The sequence below is a fragment of the Pholcus phalangioides genome, unplaced genomic scaffold (assembly GCF_987345545.1).
Source record: "Pholcus phalangioides strain wild (caught in Gottingen) unplaced genomic scaffold, Ppha-v1.0 ptg000015l_1, whole genome shotgun sequence".
Taxonomy (NCBI): Eukaryota; Metazoa; Arthropoda; class Arachnida; order Araneae; family Pholcidae; genus Pholcus; species Pholcus phalangioides.
The window spans coordinates 98,877,113-98,897,020 of NW_028301608.1; the positions used below are offsets into that span (position 1 = coordinate 98,877,113).

At 33.5% G+C, this 19,908-nt stretch overlaps 1 protein-coding gene across 5 annotated transcripts; it reads left to right on the forward strand.

Moving 5' to 3' along the window:
* On the forward strand, positions 1 to 19,627 carry LOC149077160 (WD repeat and coiled-coil-containing protein-like). 5 transcript variants are annotated; one of them, XM_089244886.1, is made up of 11 exons: positions 40 to 57; positions 1,119 to 1,241; positions 3,870 to 3,990; positions 4,344 to 4,525; positions 7,021 to 7,144; positions 8,857 to 8,923; positions 9,140 to 9,204; positions 10,829 to 10,982; positions 13,028 to 13,150; positions 13,978 to 14,073; positions 18,470 to 19,627. In XM_089244886.1, the coding sequence occupies exons 3-11, from the start codon at positions 3,923 to 3,925 to the stop codon at positions 19,430 to 19,432; spliced, it is 1,842 nt and encodes a 613-aa protein (XP_089101012.1). In that variant the 5' UTR covers positions 40 to 57; positions 1,119 to 1,241; positions 3,870 to 3,922; the 3' UTR covers positions 19,433 to 19,627. The 5 variants fall into 5 exon arrangements, with proteins under 5 accessions (XP_089101010.1, XP_089101011.1, XP_089101012.1 ...); XM_089244884.1 differs by lacking the exon at positions 1,119 to 1,241 and having other exon boundaries at positions 1 to 328; XM_089244885.1 differs by lacking the exon at positions 1,119 to 1,241 and having other exon boundaries at positions 2 to 57.
* The last annotated feature ends 281 nt before the right edge of the window (positions 19,628 to 19,908 follow it).

Here is a 19,908-nt window from a genome sequence, read left to right on the forward strand (position 1 = left end):
GGGGTAAAGGTAGATAGCGCTCATGCGGGTTTTTTAATGGACATTTCATGGTGGTGTGTGAGTATACATATATATATATATATATATGTATGTACGTACATATATATATGAATGAATGAAGTATATATGCTGTTTCGGTTTCGGCGGTTTGTAAATGTCTAGGCATTTTCCAGTGCCTAGGGGTTTTATTATGAAATGCTTCTCGAGAAATGCTGCGAGAGGAAATGAGAACGTTGTGAAAAATAAAAGCGAAACCGAAACCCAGGGTGCAGCATGGATGTAGGCTGCTGGTTGCTGAGGACGACATCTGCAAATTTACTCAAAAATTGTGAGTCATTTTCTATTGCAAGAAATAAATCACTTAACTTTCTTTCCGGAGCATGGCCTCACCAGTTCATTGCCTATGAAATCAGCAATGCTTGCAATGCGAATACGTCGCGACATCGCTGAATACTTTGCACGCACAAGGGCTAGCTATACAGGGGCTTATCACTGTGACCAAATTGCTATACTTTACCCGGGATCCGTAGACTAGTCTGTTTCAGTGTGGTTCCCAATAGGTGGTCTGTGGGATGTGTGTTTCAGAATAAAGTGCAACGGGAATGAAAATGTGTGGAGGGGTTTTGGCATAGCCCCAAGGGGGGTCCTTGGTGCTATACCTCTATGTATGGCCAAGATATGACTGACTCTGGTAAGTGCTGATTTGAGAAAACACTGGTCTATTTGAAGAATGCACTGGATTTGCAGTTTTGAAGCTGTAATTTTAAGCAAATGAGCAAATGCACCATAGCTCATACTGAAAGCATTCTACTCTTTTCATTTAAATCGGTGTACCATGAACATTTTGTATATTTGTGAGATGCACATAAAATCAACTGCAACTATGTGAAATCTTTGGAGTCCACTTGAAAAGAAGTATCTCTAATTTGCTAATGCTGTTCGCATCAATTAAAAAATAAATGTCTATGAAATCTGCAATGCTTGTAATACAAACATGTTGCAAAATCATTGAATACTTTGCACACAAGGGCTAACTATACCAGGGTCTTATCATTCTAACTGCATTGCTATACCTTATCCTATACTTTGTAAGGGATTCATAGAGTAGTCTATTTCAGAGTGGGTTCTCAAAAGGTGGTCTGTGTTTTGGAATAAAGTGCAATAAGAATGAAAATATGCGGAAGGGTTTGGCAACTCCTAGTGGGGTCCTTGGTACCCTCAGGATGCAACCAATGACTCAGGTAAGTGCTAATTGGAAAACACTGGTCTATTGGAACTAGCATTAGCTTTGCAATTTTGGAGCTGTAATTTTTCACAAATACATCACAGTTCATACTATAAGCATTCTACTCTTTTCATATAAATCAATTCGCTATGGTCATTATTGTAGATTGGTGTGATGCTCATAAAATCAATTGTAACTATGTGAACTCTTCAGAATACACTTAAAAAGAGGAGGTATTGTGCTTCTTTATTAATCTGTTTCTCACCATAAATTCACATGTATAGTAATTCATATCAATATATTTGCATATATATCTAGGTCTACCTAATAGCAGTACTATATTGAAGCGCAAGCTAGGCTGGCTTGTTTGTGTGAGGCTGAACATGATAATGATACAAGATAGCTGAACATGATAATGAGTTTTGTACTATAGTTTTTGGCAATGAGTACAGTATACTACTGCTGATCTGGCAAATATCAGACCATGGTGTGTCAGATTACTAGAAGCCCATTTAAATTATATAAACTTCTGCGCAAATATACAGATATGTTTTTCTCCTTTATGCTTTAAGAAAACGCATCTAAAAATACCAGATCACTGGACGGGCTGGACTAGCGCACAGTGCCAGATTATCAAGAGTTTACTGTCAGCTAGGTAGGGGGCTTCCAGAACTTCACTTTACCTGAGGACCCATGCTGTTAAGATGACTGTGCATGAGCTCACCTGAGCACAACCCAACGACCTCTTGGTTCATGAGAGGGATATAGCAATCAACATTAATTACTTGGATATATTGTTGTTTGCTATGTGGGCCCATAACTAGTCTGTGTTTTTTGGACGGTTGTGCCAACTACAACCGTACATACATTGCACCTTGTACATATTCCTTTGTGGAATTTGTAATGAATCAGTGCATGCACACATAACATAACATGTTGTGTGTATGAACATGTGTGGCCCTAACATATTTATTTATGTTATCAGAGTTGACTGAGACCACCAAACTACTAGTGCTCTTTAGCACATATTCTCTTTGGTTCAGGCGTGAAGAGGATAAAAATATTAACTTGTTGCTCACTGAAATATACCCAAGAGTGCCATTTCACTTATTTAGTGACATTAGTTTAACTTAGCGGTTCTCAACTGGTGCTCTGCGGAGCCCTTGGGGCTCCTTGTGCACTCTCCAGGGGCTCCGCGGCCGCTCGAGGAAAACAAAAAAACAGTAAAATTTAAAAAAATAATTATGAATATTTTTAAATAGTAAAAATAAATCAGTAACTTTGATGAATAATTTCAAAAATGGCCTATGGGGCTCCGCCATAGAATTTTTTTACTTAAAAGGGCTCCGCGAGTCAAAAAAGGTTGAGAACCGCTGGTTTAACTGAAAGGCATGGACGTATCCAGAGAGGGGCAGGCCCCCCCCCCAGAAGAGAAATTAAAGTGTAGTAATTGTTGACACACATCACAGTCGTATAAATTTAGTATCTGTGAGTTGTTCCCCCCCCCCCCCCAGTTCAGATCCTGGGTACACCCTTGTTGAAAGGACTACTACTACTAAACCACACATGCACCTTGTCCACATTCCTCTGCGGAACTTTAACTGAAAGGATTGAAAACATAAGGTTCAACAGCCTGAAAAAGTGCATATAGGAAAAGTGCTGTAAATTATCTTTTATTTCTACCATATACTTTTCAGGCTAACCAATGTTTTGTGTCTTTTTTTAAGTATTTAAATGATAGGGGAGAGAGAGTGCTATATTTTTCATTTAAAGGAATCATAAATTGCACTTTTCTTTTTTAACTTTTGTATCAGCAGTTTTTATATTTTGGAAAAAAAAAGTGTCTTTCTAGTAATTTATATGCCAATCACACATACACAAAACTATCTGGTGCAATCTTTCAAAGAAAAAAAATGTTTAGTTTTTTAATTTCAGTGGAATCTTTATAAAGGGGCCTGAACTCATTTCTGATATTAGCTAATATTTTAGTAGAGCTTTAAAAGAATTTAAAGCTAGAAAGACTGAAGATTGTAGATGTATTTGCTTGATGTATTCATGTCAATGCTGGAAATTAGCCAGTTCACTGAATTGTCCAATTTCGTTGTAAATTGACCCCGGCCAGTGTCCAAATTTCTGGCTTTAGCCATCCAGATGAGAGGGATGAGATCCCTGGCCAAAGTCTGATAACAAAAGGCATGATTCGGGGTCATTGCTATTTGGCATATTTTTCTGTGATAAATATGACAGCATTAGTTATGACAACCCATCAAATCGCAGTCACAATGTGTTAATCATTTGCTTTTTAAAAATTTGACAGGAAAAACTATGTGTTATATAAATAGTTTATTCTCTCAAATTTCACTTTTTTTTTCCTCTCGTCACATGGAGCTAATCCAAAACAGCTACTATATATATAGCCATGTATCACACATTGAAAGAAAAGAAAAACTGATTCGGCACCTACCGGAGTCTGGATGCAGTTTAAAAACTTTGAATTTTTATGAGGAACACTAGTTTTAGTTAGTTGCTAATATTCATCAAGTTGTGTATGTATAGAATTTTTTATTTTTAAATGTTGATAACTGGTTTTTTGTTTTAGAAACCCTATTATCTCAGACCCATAATTTCATGCGCTTGATTTCAGGTGTACATCCAGTATGGGGTCTGATCTACAGCAATGGAACATCAGTTTTTTTGATGCCCATCTCTTCAATAAATGACCATACTTATTTGCATCCAAAGCTCGTGAAGCTTGATAATGTGGGGTAAGCAAGAATAAATTGGATCATTTCATTCCTTTAAATTCATTTATAGCATCAGTTGAATTCATATAGTTCTAGTGAAATCCAGACTACTGTTTCTCGAATTTGCTTGATATTTCGAGTACTGAATTCAATATAAGACTTAAGACTTAATTTTATATATTTATTTTCCTAATTTTAATTTCTGAAATCATTCTTATCGTTAATTTAAGCTTATTTAATCATTCTAATGTTAAATTAATGATAATTTATTAGCACTCTTTTTGAGCTCAAGAGGACTTGAACACCACTGTAATTGTAATAATTTTAGTCATTGAACCCAGAAAAAGAAAATTAAAATTTTTCTTTTCCTTCAGTCTTATCCACGACATCAGCTGTAGTCCTCCTTATGAAGACCTACATTACATTGCACTGATAAACTCGCATGAAACTGGTGTGAAGTTGTGTGTGTTTGAAGCTCCGGAAGAAGATCTGAATAAGTTATTCTCCAACCCTAGTGAAGCTTGCCTTCACGGAAATCCTCTTCCTCAGGGCCTGGGTAAGAAACATAAAAGAACTTATTTTTTTAATAAAAGAGATAGCTTAATTTTAAAAAAATCAATGAAAACGTATGATTTTGTACAAGGAAATTCATCCTAGTATTTTGTAAATTTCAATCGTAACAAGGTGTTAGCTTAGTGTCCAACTCACGTTCTTTGTTTTTTATGCATCTGATAGCACATGCGGTAAAATTTCTATATAATTACCTTCAAGTTGCTGAAGAAAATTATCAGTAAATGGGATTTATATCATTATATTTAATGCACATTATTCCTATGGTCAATCTCCTACACTAAAGAATGCAATATGCATGTTGCTCATGAAGTCATTTTATTCAAAATTTTGTACCCATATTTAGCAGCTTGGCTTACGTACAGGTTAGTTTTTGAGTAGGAAAATTCAAACACAGTTTTAACTAACACTCCCTATTGCAGAGGTGCACAATCTTTGGCCCATGGGCCAGATGCAGTCCACAAAGTGGATTCCATCCTTCCTGCAAAAGGTCTTTTCAAATATTTTGCTAGCAGACTTTAACGGTTGTGCCTTCTTGACTCGCACTGTAGCTTTTGATTCCTTCAAAATATGATATAGGATATAATTTACATGTGATATAACACTTCCTAACTCCCCCTCCCCTACCAGACACAAACTAACACCCCCCACGAACTAATGATTATCCAATTAAGATCTCTGCATCAATTAAAACCAGTATGATCATAATGATTTCTTCAGTGTTTCCTGGGTATGATATGCTTGCAAGCAGAAAAGTTTGCTTTTCCAGGACTTATTGAAACCTTTTTTTATGTTGGTACACATGCTGACAAATTCCAAAATTTTTGATCTGTTCTCAGACTTCAATTTAATAATAACACATAAAATTTTAGGTGCCAATACAGATTTTTTAGTCACTATAGTGACCTGGCACCTTTTATTTGTCAAGGCCTGATATAGTAATATTTTTTTTGTACAAGGTTATTGTTTCATTTATTTATGTAAATCCTTCATTCATTTTGTTTTAATTATTCATTCAGAATGTTACATACAATGATTAGAGGTGTTTCTATTCTTTTCTTTATGTTTTACCAAGAAATTTAAAGTCAGCATATTTGCAATGCAGCAAAGCTACTGAGTTTCTGCTGCCTTTGTTCTCGATCCCAGGCAGGGCTACAACTAGATACTTTGTCAGCCTGGCAAGATGCATTTTGGTGCCATGCTGTAATGTTGAATGAGAAAAGGGGGAATTCGGCACCAGACCCACCTACACCTACCACCCCCTATTTATGGCCGTGATCCCAGGAATGAATTACGTAAATATGATAAGCTATTTTTGTTCAACTTAAAAAAATTCCCATCACTATATGCTCCCACCAGTTGGGTTTAGAATATTATACTTCAGTTATTTAAAACAATTTCCTTTTGTAGTAGTGTTTTCAGAAATATAGTTTTCGTGCACAGTGAAACCCTCATTTAAAGCCACCATCCATGCCAAAGGTATTAGAGCATTACAAAAAGTTTGGTAGTGTGATGAGTTTCATGAACCATCATGAGTTTCAGTATAGTCTCAATATGTTTCTCCAACACCCGAATCATCAAGAGATATTATATGAAACTGAATGAAATGAACACACACAGAACAAAATCATAAAACTATTATTGCTGGCATTGACCAACTGAATCAGGAAAAAAGGCTGCTACTTTTAGTCGTAGTTGATGTTTAATAGTCTTTAAAGAGACTCTGTTAAGTAAGTTTCTGAACCTATGGATATTGAGTAATCAATCATGAATAGGTATTTTTACTTTTAAATGGCAGGCAATGCTCATTGTATTTTTCATTTGTATTTAATTCTTCATAAATACATTTTTTTCTATTTTTCGTTTGCGTTATCCATATGAAATATTTACGTATAAAAAGTCTATTTAATGAATTTTTATGAATGTTTTATATAAACTTGTTAATAATTTAGTACATGTGTTCTGAATCAGACATCTTCAACCTGTTGCGCAAAAGTGGGCACTCACTCACTGTAGCAGTCAAAAATATGATGATACATGGATACATGTATGATTAATATCTTGATGCTCAGCTTTAATTTTGTTCTTGTAAGATCTTTACTGTTACTGCCACCATAATTAAATTATTTTATTCAAGTTGCATTGAAGGATTAATTTAACATTCAGCTAGTCTGAATTCGAGAACCCATCACCTTTTTACATTTCATGTGATGCATGCAATGGTTATTTTCTACTGGCCAAAATCTATTAGACTGGGACCTATTTGTTGGCTGCATTTGACCTAGAATCTAGAGGTTTTAGCACCTTTTCTGTACATATAAACTGTGCTCGCAACTTGGAGAAGGTTGAAGACTTCTGTAGTAAATGATGTTTACATTATGCCTGCAGCTGTTTTTTTTTTATTCTATTAGGCACATTTTGTTTTATCACATAAAATATGCTTCTAAAAAACTTTAATAATTCTTTCTTTCTATTACTTAGGTTTAGCTTGGCATCCACGGGAGAATGTTATCTGTGCTGTGTGTCAGAATGAAGGATTTATATTTAGAAATGATGTTAAGAACAAAACATTAGAAAAGATCAGAAGCTTTTCTGGATCTGAGAAGTAAAAGTTCATTATTTCTTCCAAAACCATTTTTTAATGTCCTGTATTTCTGATTTATACCTAGAGGTCTTGATGAAAGCAGTACTCTATCAATTTATATTTTCAAAACTCACAGGTTTTTTTACTCAAAAGTTTTTTTTAGTTTTTTGTTTGTTTGCCCATTTATTTTGATGAAAAATTTGTATGTAATTATAAATGAGTAGTGGACCTTTTATGTGTAGGGAGGAAAATAGTATTAACAAAAAAAGAACTATAGCCGAAAACCACTCTTGCAAACCTGAGTTGTATTAAACAAAATTTCCGATCTGGTCAAGTTTTCTTTTTTAATGTTACTTTATTCTGCTATAGCCAAGCTTCATGAATATGAAAATCTGATAATGAACTTATCAATGTCTTCAAGTGAAATATTTTGTTAGTTATTCAGCTATAGCATTACAGTGATCTCTTACTTATACATTTCTTTCAATTATAAGACGATTTTCTGCACTCTAGGTCAAAGATATAGTATATAATAATGCTATTCACTTATTCACCTCTCTCACTTACGTATCTCTTTTCTTTGTTCCCTTGCACTGACGCATAAGTGAGAGATCACAGTATTATACTAATCTTTGACCAGGAATGAAAAAAATCATTTTGTAACAGAGAAAAATGTAAATGAGAGATCTCTGTAAAAAATTTTGATTGATCAGTTAAAAACTTTAACTGATCAATCAAAATTTTTTAATAGATTAATCGAATTCTAATTGAATATTTTTGAATGCTAACCATTCATAATGATGTAGTATTAGTAACTACATAATATCAATTGGTTATAAAAATATATTTTATTCATTTCACATACCTTTTCATTTAAAACAAATGTAGGAATTAAATTAAGAAATTAAGTCCATCTGCTTGTAGTAATTCAAGCTACTGAACATACTTGTGAAATCCTGAAATTTCTTCACTTGGATCTTGTCTTGTTTAATTTTTTTTATTAGAAAATTAGTTATTCACTGATTTCAAAACTACTTTCGATCTTCATATTGTTGCTTGTTTCTCTCATAAATTGTAAGAATACCTAAGGAGGGTGGTTGGCTTCCAAATGATACTGGGAGAGGATACTGATGCTTCTCGAACACAAAACTGCTCTTGTTGACATTGGAGACAAAAATTAAGTCTTCTAAAACTCCCATCAACCTCATTTTAAAGCTGAAATCATTCGATTTTTGGTTGTTGACTTGCATTTTCCTATGCCGAAAAATTTTATGAAATTATTGATTCAAATATTTTTAAATATGGCCATTGTCACTTATTTAAAATGTAATTTTAATTGAATTGATCAAATTGATTAGCTCAACTAAAATTTTTAACTGCAACTAACAATTGACTGATTGGTCTTCTAACTTTTAAATTTGGTCTTTTGATTTATAATTTTGAATATAATTACCAATGCTTGAGAGTTTATACTAATATTTTATGTAATTTGTTTTATTTCAAAGTTGTTAATGGATGTAAGGCTGGGATTACACTATAACAGCTTTATAAAAATTTGTTTATAAAACTTGAAAAATGCAACCAATAGGCGGATCAGTTAAGTTCGCTCGAATGTAACAGATGTGTTTATTGGTTACATTTTTCAAGTTTTATAAAAGAATTTTTATCAAAGTTTTATAGTGTAATACCAGCCTAACTCTAACTATATGTTAACATTTTCATATCTTCAACAGGTTTACTACTTGTTGCTGGAATTATTCAGGCTCAATGTTGATTTTTGCCACAACATCTAAACTACTGGTAAGTTTTAAAAATTTATTTATATATTAAAATGGTAGTTCTCTTTCTTAATTTTATTAATTGAATTTTTAAAGTTTTTAATGAAAAAAAATTGAATTTAAAATTAATTTTTTTTTAAATTTTGTCAATTTATTTCTTAATATCATAAAAGTTCATATTTGGTACAAATTTGAGTATCTATGTCTTTTTTCTCATTACATGACTTTTGTTTTCCAGTTTTACAACTTTACAAGTGATGTTTCTGATCTAAATGAACCAGTATTCTCTTTTATTATAGGAAGGTAAGATACTTTATATTTCATATTTTGAGCTAATAAACTTGTTCGAATTAATAAAGAAACCTACAAACTGATGTTTTAACTCACCCATACAATGCAAGCCTCATTCATTATTTGTATCATCATTGTTTCATATTTTCTTAGTTTTGTTTATTGCTAATCATTTTGATCATCAATACCACTCAAAACAAATGATTGTATTGTACCATATTTCAAGTTCACTTACATGTGAGCAAAGATGATTTCTCAGCTCCCCTGAGATTATAGAATTTTTTTCACCAATTCATCATTTTTAACAATTCATGAATTTCTGTTTTCTAGAATTTTAACCAGTTTAATGGACAGAATCTTATTGTTTTTTAGATCATTTAGACCAGAATCTTACAAACTTATTTGTTGTACCCCTTTGAGGTTTTTTTTCTCAGAATCCTCCTCCATTATTGAGTTAGCCTAGTGGTTCTCAAAGAGTGCTTAGAGATGGGTGAGATAACAACATTGATGAGTACCTGTTCACAGTGCCATCTTAATGCATGGGCCCACTACCCGTGCACCTCAAAAGAAGAGGGGCTTCAGAAAAATGAGAAGTGGTTGAATTTTTTGAGAATTTGCCAGGTAGAGCCTCAGAAAAATCAATTAGCCTGGGAGCTTTTGATGTTCTTAAGACGGCCCTGCCTGATCATTGTTTTGAAGTCATTCTTTTTTTAGAGGATTCTTGGTAGCCGTGGGTAAACTTTGTCATGGTAAGGGAGTTACGGCTGGCAAAAGTTTGAGAACCACTGAGTTAGCCTATAGGATCTTATATTGTACTAGTAGCTTCTACTTTCTTCCCTTCCTTATACATTCAATTCCCCCCCCCCCCATTTAAAGGGGGATATTGCTTACTTCGAAAAACATGTTCTAATTGATCCATTCTAAATCATTTCAAGTTAATTACATAAATTGTACTTTTACCATATATTATGAGGCACTTCTATTTTTTTTCACTAATGTTTTGATTATAATAATCCTTGGCTCAACCTTGAATTACCACTGGAGTTGTATGCTATAAATAAATCTCTACTTTATTCAATGCACATTTCTTTCAATTATTGATGAAAAGAGGATGTTTTGCTCCTACTATAGGCAGTATGCTATTAAACATGAGTGCCATTGATAATAGTTTTAAATACTGAAATTTTATTCATAATTCATTTGTTCCCAGGCATTTTATTTCCCACGAATCGATTGGTTATTTATGGGCAGAAGTTTTTATGCAGAAACTTGTGTATTCTTCTCACAATGATCAAACAATCCTTTACTTATAAATAATGCCAAATGTAAGCTGCCGAACCTATATTTGGTATGGTAGACACTCTTAAAATAATAATTATGTGATGACTTTCTATTAAACATGAGTGTCATTGATAATAGTTTGAAATACTGAGATTTGATTCATAATTCATTTGTTCCCAGGTATTTTATTTCCCACGAATTGATTGGTTATTTTTAGGCAGAAACTTGTGTATTAATATTTTTTCTTTGAAAAATGCATTTCGACTATGCAACAGTAGTTGAATATTGTGAAGTAGAAATATTATAATAGTCCTTTTTCTTGATTATAATTTTATTCTGATCTTCATTTTTGTAGAGTATGTAGCTTGGAAACTGTTGATCAGAATCGTCTTCTATGCACCTTGGAACTGCCACTTCATGATGTCATTAGACATCGAACTGAAGCGTCTTCTCATGAAGCGCCCTCTGCCTCTCCTATGGAAAATTTAACTAATGTTAAAGCACCTTCAGTAAGTGAGCATTCTTTATTTGTTATATATTATTAATGTGCTTTAAAAACTGACATTTTTCTCACATTATAAATCTTTCACCTAAGCTATAATTATACCACCGTTATTCAGTGATTGAAATGCAACCAGATTTCATCTACAACATCATCAGTGAAATATATACTGTCAGTAAAAGAAAGCATAGCCTTTTCTCTTGATCAATATTAGAATGCTTTAAATGATTTCCTTTTATTTCAGACACAACACAAGGTGTCTAATTTTGTTTACTCTGCAGTATTATTATTATTATTTCAATTTTTACAAAATTATGAGACCAGAATTGAAACTTTGATACTATTCCTGGTCTATTTCACATAGTACCTGACTGTCTTAAAAACGTGTTCAATTAAATGAAGTATATAATTATGTATGTTTCCAGTGAGAAAGCTGACATATACCCTAAAGTAGTGAAACATTTAATTGTACAATTTTTAAAACTATGGCTTATCAGCGTTTATACATAACTAAACAAACTTTGTATGAGTGTGATGATGGTGGAGGCCATTAAAGTTTGCTTAAATCATTATCATTTTAAGGGTGGTATTCACGACAAGATTTAAACTATTCTCACAATTTTTGGGTAGGATTGGGACACGGATTGGTTAAATTCAGGTTTGTAACCAATCTGTGTTGATTTTCCACTAAAAAATTGTGATTGTAGTTTAAACCAGGGGTGGCCAACCCGCAATATGCCATTGTATCAGGAGTGGCATGGGAACACTTTTTAAAAATTAAATAAATTCTCTCTGTATTCATTTTTCAATCAACGAAATTCTCCTCACAATGATCAAACAATCCTTTACTTATAAATAATGCCAAATGTAGGCTGCCAAACCTATATTTGGTATGGTAAGCACTCTTAAAATAATAATTATGTGATGACTTTCATTCGCTTCTGTTCGGTTTTTCATCTTTGGGCATAGTGGCTGGACATTCCGTATGTGCACGTTTCAAGATCGTCCGTGGGTGGACATGCATTGCATAATACAATTATGCATAATATTAATATTATTATAAGCGTATCCATGAATTCTTGGGGGGGGGGGACCTCAGGTTCAGGTGTCATCAACTTCTACCAATATATATACATACACAAACTGCATTGCGGTAATCAAATTTATGACTGAGAAGTAAAAATAATTTAGAACTCAGAAGGGTGACAAACTAAACATTTTAACAAAAACAAGAGGACAGCTGAACAATATTTTTAAGGAAAAAAGACAGCGCTCATGTCCCATAAAAATGGAATGTATAGTCTGAGTTAAAATTCATAGAGTGCTACGCACATAGAAAATAATCTTAATTGTGGCATATCTTGGCAAAAGGTTGGCCACCCCTGGTTTATACTCTGTCAGTGAATATCACCTTAAGTGACATACATAGGTTTATAAACTAAAATTATTTGTTCATTTATAAACTTCTGCCTAAAATCACATTGATAAATTGGGTGAGTATGATGAAAAGTGCCTAATGGCTGTATGAATTAAAAAGTTTTCCTTAATAATCAATCAAAGGGAATACTATAAAAAGTTTAAATGTAAAAAAGGATCTCAATCATGGTTAATCAGACATATATGGGATTGTCTATGGATAAGGTATGACATATGATTTTTTAATTAAATACTTTTAAGCAATTTAATTTAGTTTGCAGAAAAAAAACATATTCATGTGCCATGAGGAAGGGAATGGGGTGTTCACTTTCTTAAAGTATCTGTACAAATCAAAAATATAAATGTTTGTTTCATGTGAGAGGACTACTATATAGTCTCCCTCTCCTTAATATGATATTATGACATGTTTTTACGTATCTTCTAATTTTATCAATAAAAAAATTTTAACTTTGGACAGGAAAAACAAAGTTTAGTTCAGTGATTTAAACTGATGAATTATTTTAGCTAACGTTTTTGCAATTTGAATCTGACTCGTATTTTAAAATATCTTATATAGTACACGGAAAAGAAAATTCATTTTCTGAAACATTTCTATTTTAACTAATTCCATTTTAGGATACTATAGTAGCAAGTTCCCAGTTGTTGTTAATTGGTTATAGTGCTGTAGATGGTAAGCCTCATATTATGGCTCGTGCAGATATTCAAGAAATTTTAACACCAAATATTATGATATATGAGGTGAGTCTTTTTTGCATTATGAATACATTAGTCAGTCAGACAACTCAAACAAATCAATCACAAAACTCAAACCATATTTAACTGCATCAAAAATCCAATCCTCTCATATTCAAATACTTCTGTACCTGACAAAACAGTCAAATTCAAATTACCTAGCATTATATACATGTGACTTTCTATTATACTACTTGGACCAGTGCACTATTTTGAGCTTAGCTTGTGGTCATAAAATTTATAAGCCAAAAATTATTGTGTGAAGACCATGATTGCCATATTTGCTGCTCTTGGGGGTGGGGGAGGGTGTACAATTTTGGGGTGTTTTTAGATTTTTGTTCCTAAAAATTTATTTTGAGGTTTTTCATTTATAAAATCATAGTGTATTGCAATGTTTTAAAAATATATATTTACCATAATTTCCTACATATAATCTGTAGCAGTGTATAATCCACAGACGCAAATTTTGCTACTTTGAGGAAAAGATTGTTCGAGGTGGCATATAATCTATATGTGCAAATTTCATTCATTTCAATAATGAAATTTTAAGGAGTCATAGCACGTGCCCATCCGGATATGGCTTGGAGGCCTTTTTGATTATGAGATTTAGCATTATGATTTTTTGCAAGTAAATATGCAAATTGATAAACAAATATTGTTTTATTATAAAATAGTAATTGATGCAAAAATCAAATAATTTATATCGTATACCAGATTATATTAATAAAGTATAAAATTTTTAAATTGATGTTAATCAAATATGAGAAAGTAAGTAACTTTTCTATGATAAGCTTGGCTGTTGGATGAATGACTGTTCTTTTTTTTTTCCACAGGACACAAATGCACTGTGTATTGTAGCTAGCAGTAGCAGCACCAAGTTGCAGTTCTTCACTATTGAACAGATGACTATAGCCAAAACTGCTGAGATGGTGAGATTATAACATTATTATTATTTTATTTATTCATTTTTTGTATAAAGGCAGATAATACAGGTAATCAGAGCTCATTACATCCTCTAACCAGCTCTGAATAACCTTGCTCCTTCTCCCCATGTTGTACATCAAGATGTATCAGAAATTCCGTGACAAACCTTGTTCAGTACAAAGCCATAAACAAATATGTGTTTTCTTTCACCACTCATTTTTCCACGCACAAGAGTATTATCGTCTCATTCCTGCAAGTTCTAGAATGTAATTGCATACTTTTCTTAAATGGATAGATGGACCTCCATACATGATGGTCCAAAATAGAGTTACAAAAACTCAAGTGTCAGACAGAAAAAAAAGGTTACACAATTACTAAGAATCTCATCAAGCATTGGCTCCGGAACCTAGGAGCTGAGGCCATTTGGAACCCCCCCCCCCCAAATAATTTCTGAAAAAACAATGTAATGCTCATTCCTCATTCTACGTACGTGCTTTTGAGTCCCATATATACAGGATGACTAGTGCCTTTCAGTCCCCTCCCCTCAATGCTTTCTTCATATCAGTGCTTCTGTCATCGAGTGGGAATCCCAGATGGATAGCCTCCTCTGATTAAGCAGAATTCTGATCATCTGGGTTCAACTGCATATATCTTAGTGTGAAAAGTCAGTGGAGTAACCTGACGGAAGCTTAGGTAGTATTAACTCAAAAAATGTACACATCTGATGTAAAACAAAGTTTCCATTGTTTTGTGTCATGATATAGTAAGAGATACTTAGAGCAAAAATACAACTCATTACTCCATGAACTGATTGAACTTTTAACTCATTTTGTGTAAATCAAAGAATATGGATACCTTTCTCCACATCCAAGTTTTTAATGCAGCTTGTTTAATTTTCTGTATAGGTCTGTACAGTTTTTAAGCATTTTTTTTATGTTTCTAAAGTTTGCAAAACCTTTGTTTTGGCTGCCTTTTGGTGTAGCCTATATGCAGGTCCCTTATTACTAAGGGCACAAATTATTTGTATCATAATCATTTTTGTGATTTTCTTTTAATTATTTTTTCTTGGAATAATACTTTTGGAAGTTTAAATGTAAAAAAAATAAAAACTTAAATGTCATCCCCAGAAACATGAATGTGCAAATTTCCAAAAATTTGGAAATGATGTTTGAATGTTATTACTCCACTCATGTTATGAATGGTATTTTTCTAATTTTTCTGTTTTGTAACGTGCGTTTTAACACTAGAATATGAACTGAAATAAAAACTGCATGTTACTTATATTACCGACTACGTTTCTGTGATGTACAGTTAGTGTTCTAGGATTAATGGGGGGATACATATTTGCGTTTTTGGTGAAACTCAGATAGCAAAATTAGTGATCCAATCAACTGACAAACCCAAAAAGTGAAAATTGCACATTCATGTCTCTGGTGGGTGGGTGGGTGGGGGGGGGGGGATGTGATCCTAAAATTATTTTTGAGTCTGATTTAGTCGGAAAATACTAAAGCAAAAGCAGCCCACTTCTTGGGATGACAGGATTAAATTAATACAGTGGAACCTCGTTGAGTGGTCACCCACGTTATCAAGGGATTATAATGGCTCAAGCGGAGTGATGAATTAAGCTAAATTCCATCAATTTCAATGTGCTATATTGTGAAAGTTGTTTAATTTTAAAGCAATATAAAATTTATTAAAATATGAATTATAAAATTATAATATTAACAAAATGATATAGATTCTAAAAAAAATATAATTTTTACCCTCTTTTCTTTTGAGATTTTAGTATTTTACTTATATGGTGAAATACACTTATCAATAATATATGATACAAATACAAGGTAAATTCAAACTGGGGACCCCCGATTTTGACTTGAGGGGGTCCTAGGTAGAGCAAAGCAGACACTAGAAGACCTCAACTTGGGAAAAAGTGTCTGGCTTTTCAACAAATATATATTTTTTTAACTTTAAGCCCTAAATTAGTGAGGGCCCATGTGGAAATTACATCCAGCATGAACAGTCCCTAAAGTTTCTAGAACTTTTGTTTTTTTAGTTGACAAATGACATCCCTAAGTGTAACTTTTGTTACTAAAGCTGTTCCGTTTTGGTTACATTTATGATCACTTTATGACTTTTATGGTCATTTTTGAACATATGGCAATACTGTTATCAAGCTCTTTATTTAAAAAGAGCCCTAGAAATCATCTGTACCTCTCTCTCAAACTTTTCCATAGTGACGGGTTAACCGAAATTAGCAATGAGCAAACAAGAGATTAATGATATTGTTGTCTATGAAAGATAGATGGGGCCAAAGAAAAATGATGACTTCACCAGAGTGATGACTTATTAGGGTGACGAATTGACATGGTTTTACTGTAATTAGAAAAAGTTCTTAAACTGGAAATTTTTTTGTTTTAAAAAAAAATTATGGTAATCTGGAAATGGACTTGAAGGAAAAATGTCTAAAGAGGAGATTTCCTAAATAGGATATACTGTATGTAGTAAATGCATTGCAGTTTATATACATTTTTAAGTTTATGAATTTCTGTTACTGCGAAGCACTCAAAAAATTTAGTACCATAATTTCACACAACTATGGTTCTAGGCCACAACTATAGTCCAAACGCCCATGCTCACTAAAACATTGATAATTGAAATGCTAACAATATCTAATGGACTATTTAATTACTAAAGCAAAGAACATAGATAGTGCATGTAATATGGAGATGTGGTTAGGACGCCCTCTCTCTGATACTTTCCTACGAATCAGCTGTTAGTTGGAGGTTATGTTTTTCATGTTATCTTGTCAGCTACAAGTTATTACAACAAGCTGTTCTGCGCTATTGATGTTCTGTATATTACAGGTAATTTAGTACTTACATATGTTTAATAAACATTGTTACTGTTGCGTGTGTATAAAAAAATTTATTGGAAAAATAATAGAAAATTGTACTTTCCTCTCAACTATGGTCCAACCATTTTTATGGACCACTAGCTGTTACCCGCAGCTTCGCTCTCATGGATTTGGTAATCCGAAAAATGCTTGTCGATGATTTCCCCCTCCCCCCATATAGCATTTGAACCCCTCATGAACCCCTTGGGGGATGAATTTTCAGAATTCCCATCGTAGTGAATATCTACTTTATAAAATATATTATTGACTAAATTTCATATTTATATCTTCAGCGATTTCGGCTCAGTGATGATTGCTCCATATAACCTTTGAACCCTCCTCTTAGGGGGTTGAATTTCGAAAAATCCCTTCGCAGTGAATCTCTAAATTACAATACAAAAATACTTACCAATAATTTATCCCTTTAACAGTTTCAGCTCGGCTGATTTCTCCATATGTTAACCCCCCCTCCCATATGACCCCCCCTTAGCAGTTGAATTTCGAAAAAACCTTCATAGTTAGTCTTTACATCATGAAATGAAACTTCTGACCAAATTTCAGCAATTTTGGCTTGGTATGATTTCTTTTTGAACCCCTTAGGGATCGAATTTAGAGAAACCCTTCTTCTTCCAGCAAAGAGGATAAAGATGGATATATGATATAGTTGTAGTCAGTGCTGCCTTAACACATAGCAGAGGGCCTCAAGAGAAGAAGGGGCCTCACAAAAGTAGGATCTGGTGATCTGGTTTAAATTTTCGAAAAAATTCCACGTAGGCCCTCAGAAAAATCATTTGGCCCGGGGGCCCATGATGCTCTTAAGACCGCCTTGGTTGTAGTACATTCTTTCAACTGTGGTTTGTAAGCGTACACAAAATATTTGATGGACAATAGTTGGGACTTTGTAACACAAGTATGGTCCAAAAGTTAATTTTTAAAAATCAATATTTGATCTACATAAGGAATAAAAATGTGTTTAACATTAATGCTTGATCTTTTTACAGACAATATCAGTAACAAAAAATTTTTTGATTAGCTTGAATACAGACGTTATGATGATTAATCTAGAAAATTGTGTTATTTTGGACCATAGTTGTGTGAAATTATGGTATGCAGCTGTTTGAGTCATGGATGGTTTAAATTCTACTGTTTATTGGTGGGTGTTCTGGTGTATTGTTGTGATTTTATTTTTTATGCTTCCTTGTAAAATTTTACATGATTTATTACTGTAATTTTTTTCTTCTGCTCTGGGTTTGGTTTCTATACCTTTTAAAATAGTCTGGATTGTGTGTGTATGAATGAGACTGTGCATAATATTAATTAAAGTTCATCGTAACAAAACCTATTCACCCATGGTTAGAACATGATAACAAAACCTGTTTACCCATGGTTAGAATATGATTGATCTCTTTGAATTTGCATATGATATTATCAAGTGTCATAAATAAACTATTCTCTTTTTTTGATATGCAAACCATTCTATTTTGTGTGAATTCTATTCTATTTATCAGGTCCTAGAAAAGGGCAAAACACCTAAAGGTGTTGTTATAAGTGCTTTCAACAATACAAAACTTTTATGGTTGCTGAGCGGCCAATCCTGCCAAGACTGTGCTGCGTCTCTGGCTGTTCCTGATAAGGAGTACATAAGCTGCAACATGACCTTTAGAGTTATTGCCCTGAAGTCTTTGCTTGGTCCCGAACAGAGGTTTGTTGTCCAAGAAAAAGACTTTTCTGGTTGTGTAGATCGATGTAAGGGCGCAGCCAAAGCCCATACAATACCTTCTTCCTCACCTCATATAAAATTTACAGAAACAACCAGCACAGTCAAATATGCTACATTGGAAAGCCAGAGCAAGCCAAAGAAAATCACTGCCGATTCAAAAAGGGGTCAGGATTCTGAAGTTATACCACTGTCGTCTGGAGCATCAACAATGGAAAGAACAGCTGCAGCTTCAAGCCATTCCGCTGCAGCTGGAAGTGGTGGTGGAGAGGGTGACGACAAAAGTGTCCTTAGCTACTATTCTGCTCAGTCTCCAGTCTCATCAAAGAAGACCGTTGAAGTAGTTGCATCTTCAAGCAATGAAGATTACTACAGCATAGGCCCAGTGTCTTCGACTACGAAAAACTGTGGCCTACACTGCCACCCGGAAAAGAAGCTTTTCGATATTGAGAAGTACATAGCAGAGATGTCGAGGAGGCATTCAGTGGAGCTCCACGAGATCAGGTCTGAGCTTCAGGAGATAAAGCGAATGATATCTAGTCTTTCATTTAAGCCGCCTTCCAACCTGCCAAAGTGTGCCCCTTCAACTGCTCAAATTTTGTGCCACATTCAAGAGCTGCAACAGAACCTGCACATGGTGGAAAACAAGGTTGACAACTTGAGCATGGAGATCAATTCCAAGCTGAAGTATCAAGACAGGAAACTCAGTGATATACGGAAGGATTTGTGTAGTCTGATATCAAACCATAGCTAAGAATGTTGCACCGTTTTAGAGTTTTCGATTCACAATATATATGCAAATACAGAATATAAGAAAGTGGTAAAAATATTTTGTAAATAAAATTACACTCTCAAACTCTGTTACTGTTTCTCTCAAAGTCTAGCAAAAAAATAAAACAATTTCATGTAAATAAAAAAAAAGCATTATCTCAAATTAAAATATATTGCCTAGAAATTTTACATTGTGTCATCATTCATTGTTTATGTTAATTTGATGTGGTTAAGGTTTTTTTTATATCAACAGAGTGACAGTCATCAGAAGTTCAGATTGTTGTAAAATCATCTTTTATAGAACCTCTGTTATTATTGTGAGTAAATTTGATTACAATTATTTTTTGTAAAACAGGCTAAGGATGAGGACTCATTTCCATTGCCATATCATCTGTTTTGTAGCTATCAGTACACATTGTCACATCGTTTTTTTTGAAAAGATTCAAGAAATTTGAGTTC

What these genes read in the sequence shown, in the direction of transcription:
- LOC149077160 (XM_089244884.1), top strand. Translation starts at nt 274, where the DNA reads ATGGATGTAGGCTGCTGGTTGCTGAGGACGACATCTGCAAATTTACTC. An exon ending in TGCAAATTTACTCAAAAATT is followed by an intron (nt 329 to 3,869) that starts GTGAGTCATTTT and finishes GCTTGATTTCAG; the next exon opens with GTGTACATCCAGTATGGGGT. An exon ending in CCACAACATCTAAACTACTG is followed by an intron (nt 8,924 to 9,139) that starts GTAAGTTTTAAA and finishes TTTGTTTTCCAG; the next exon opens with TTTTACAACTTTACAAGTGA.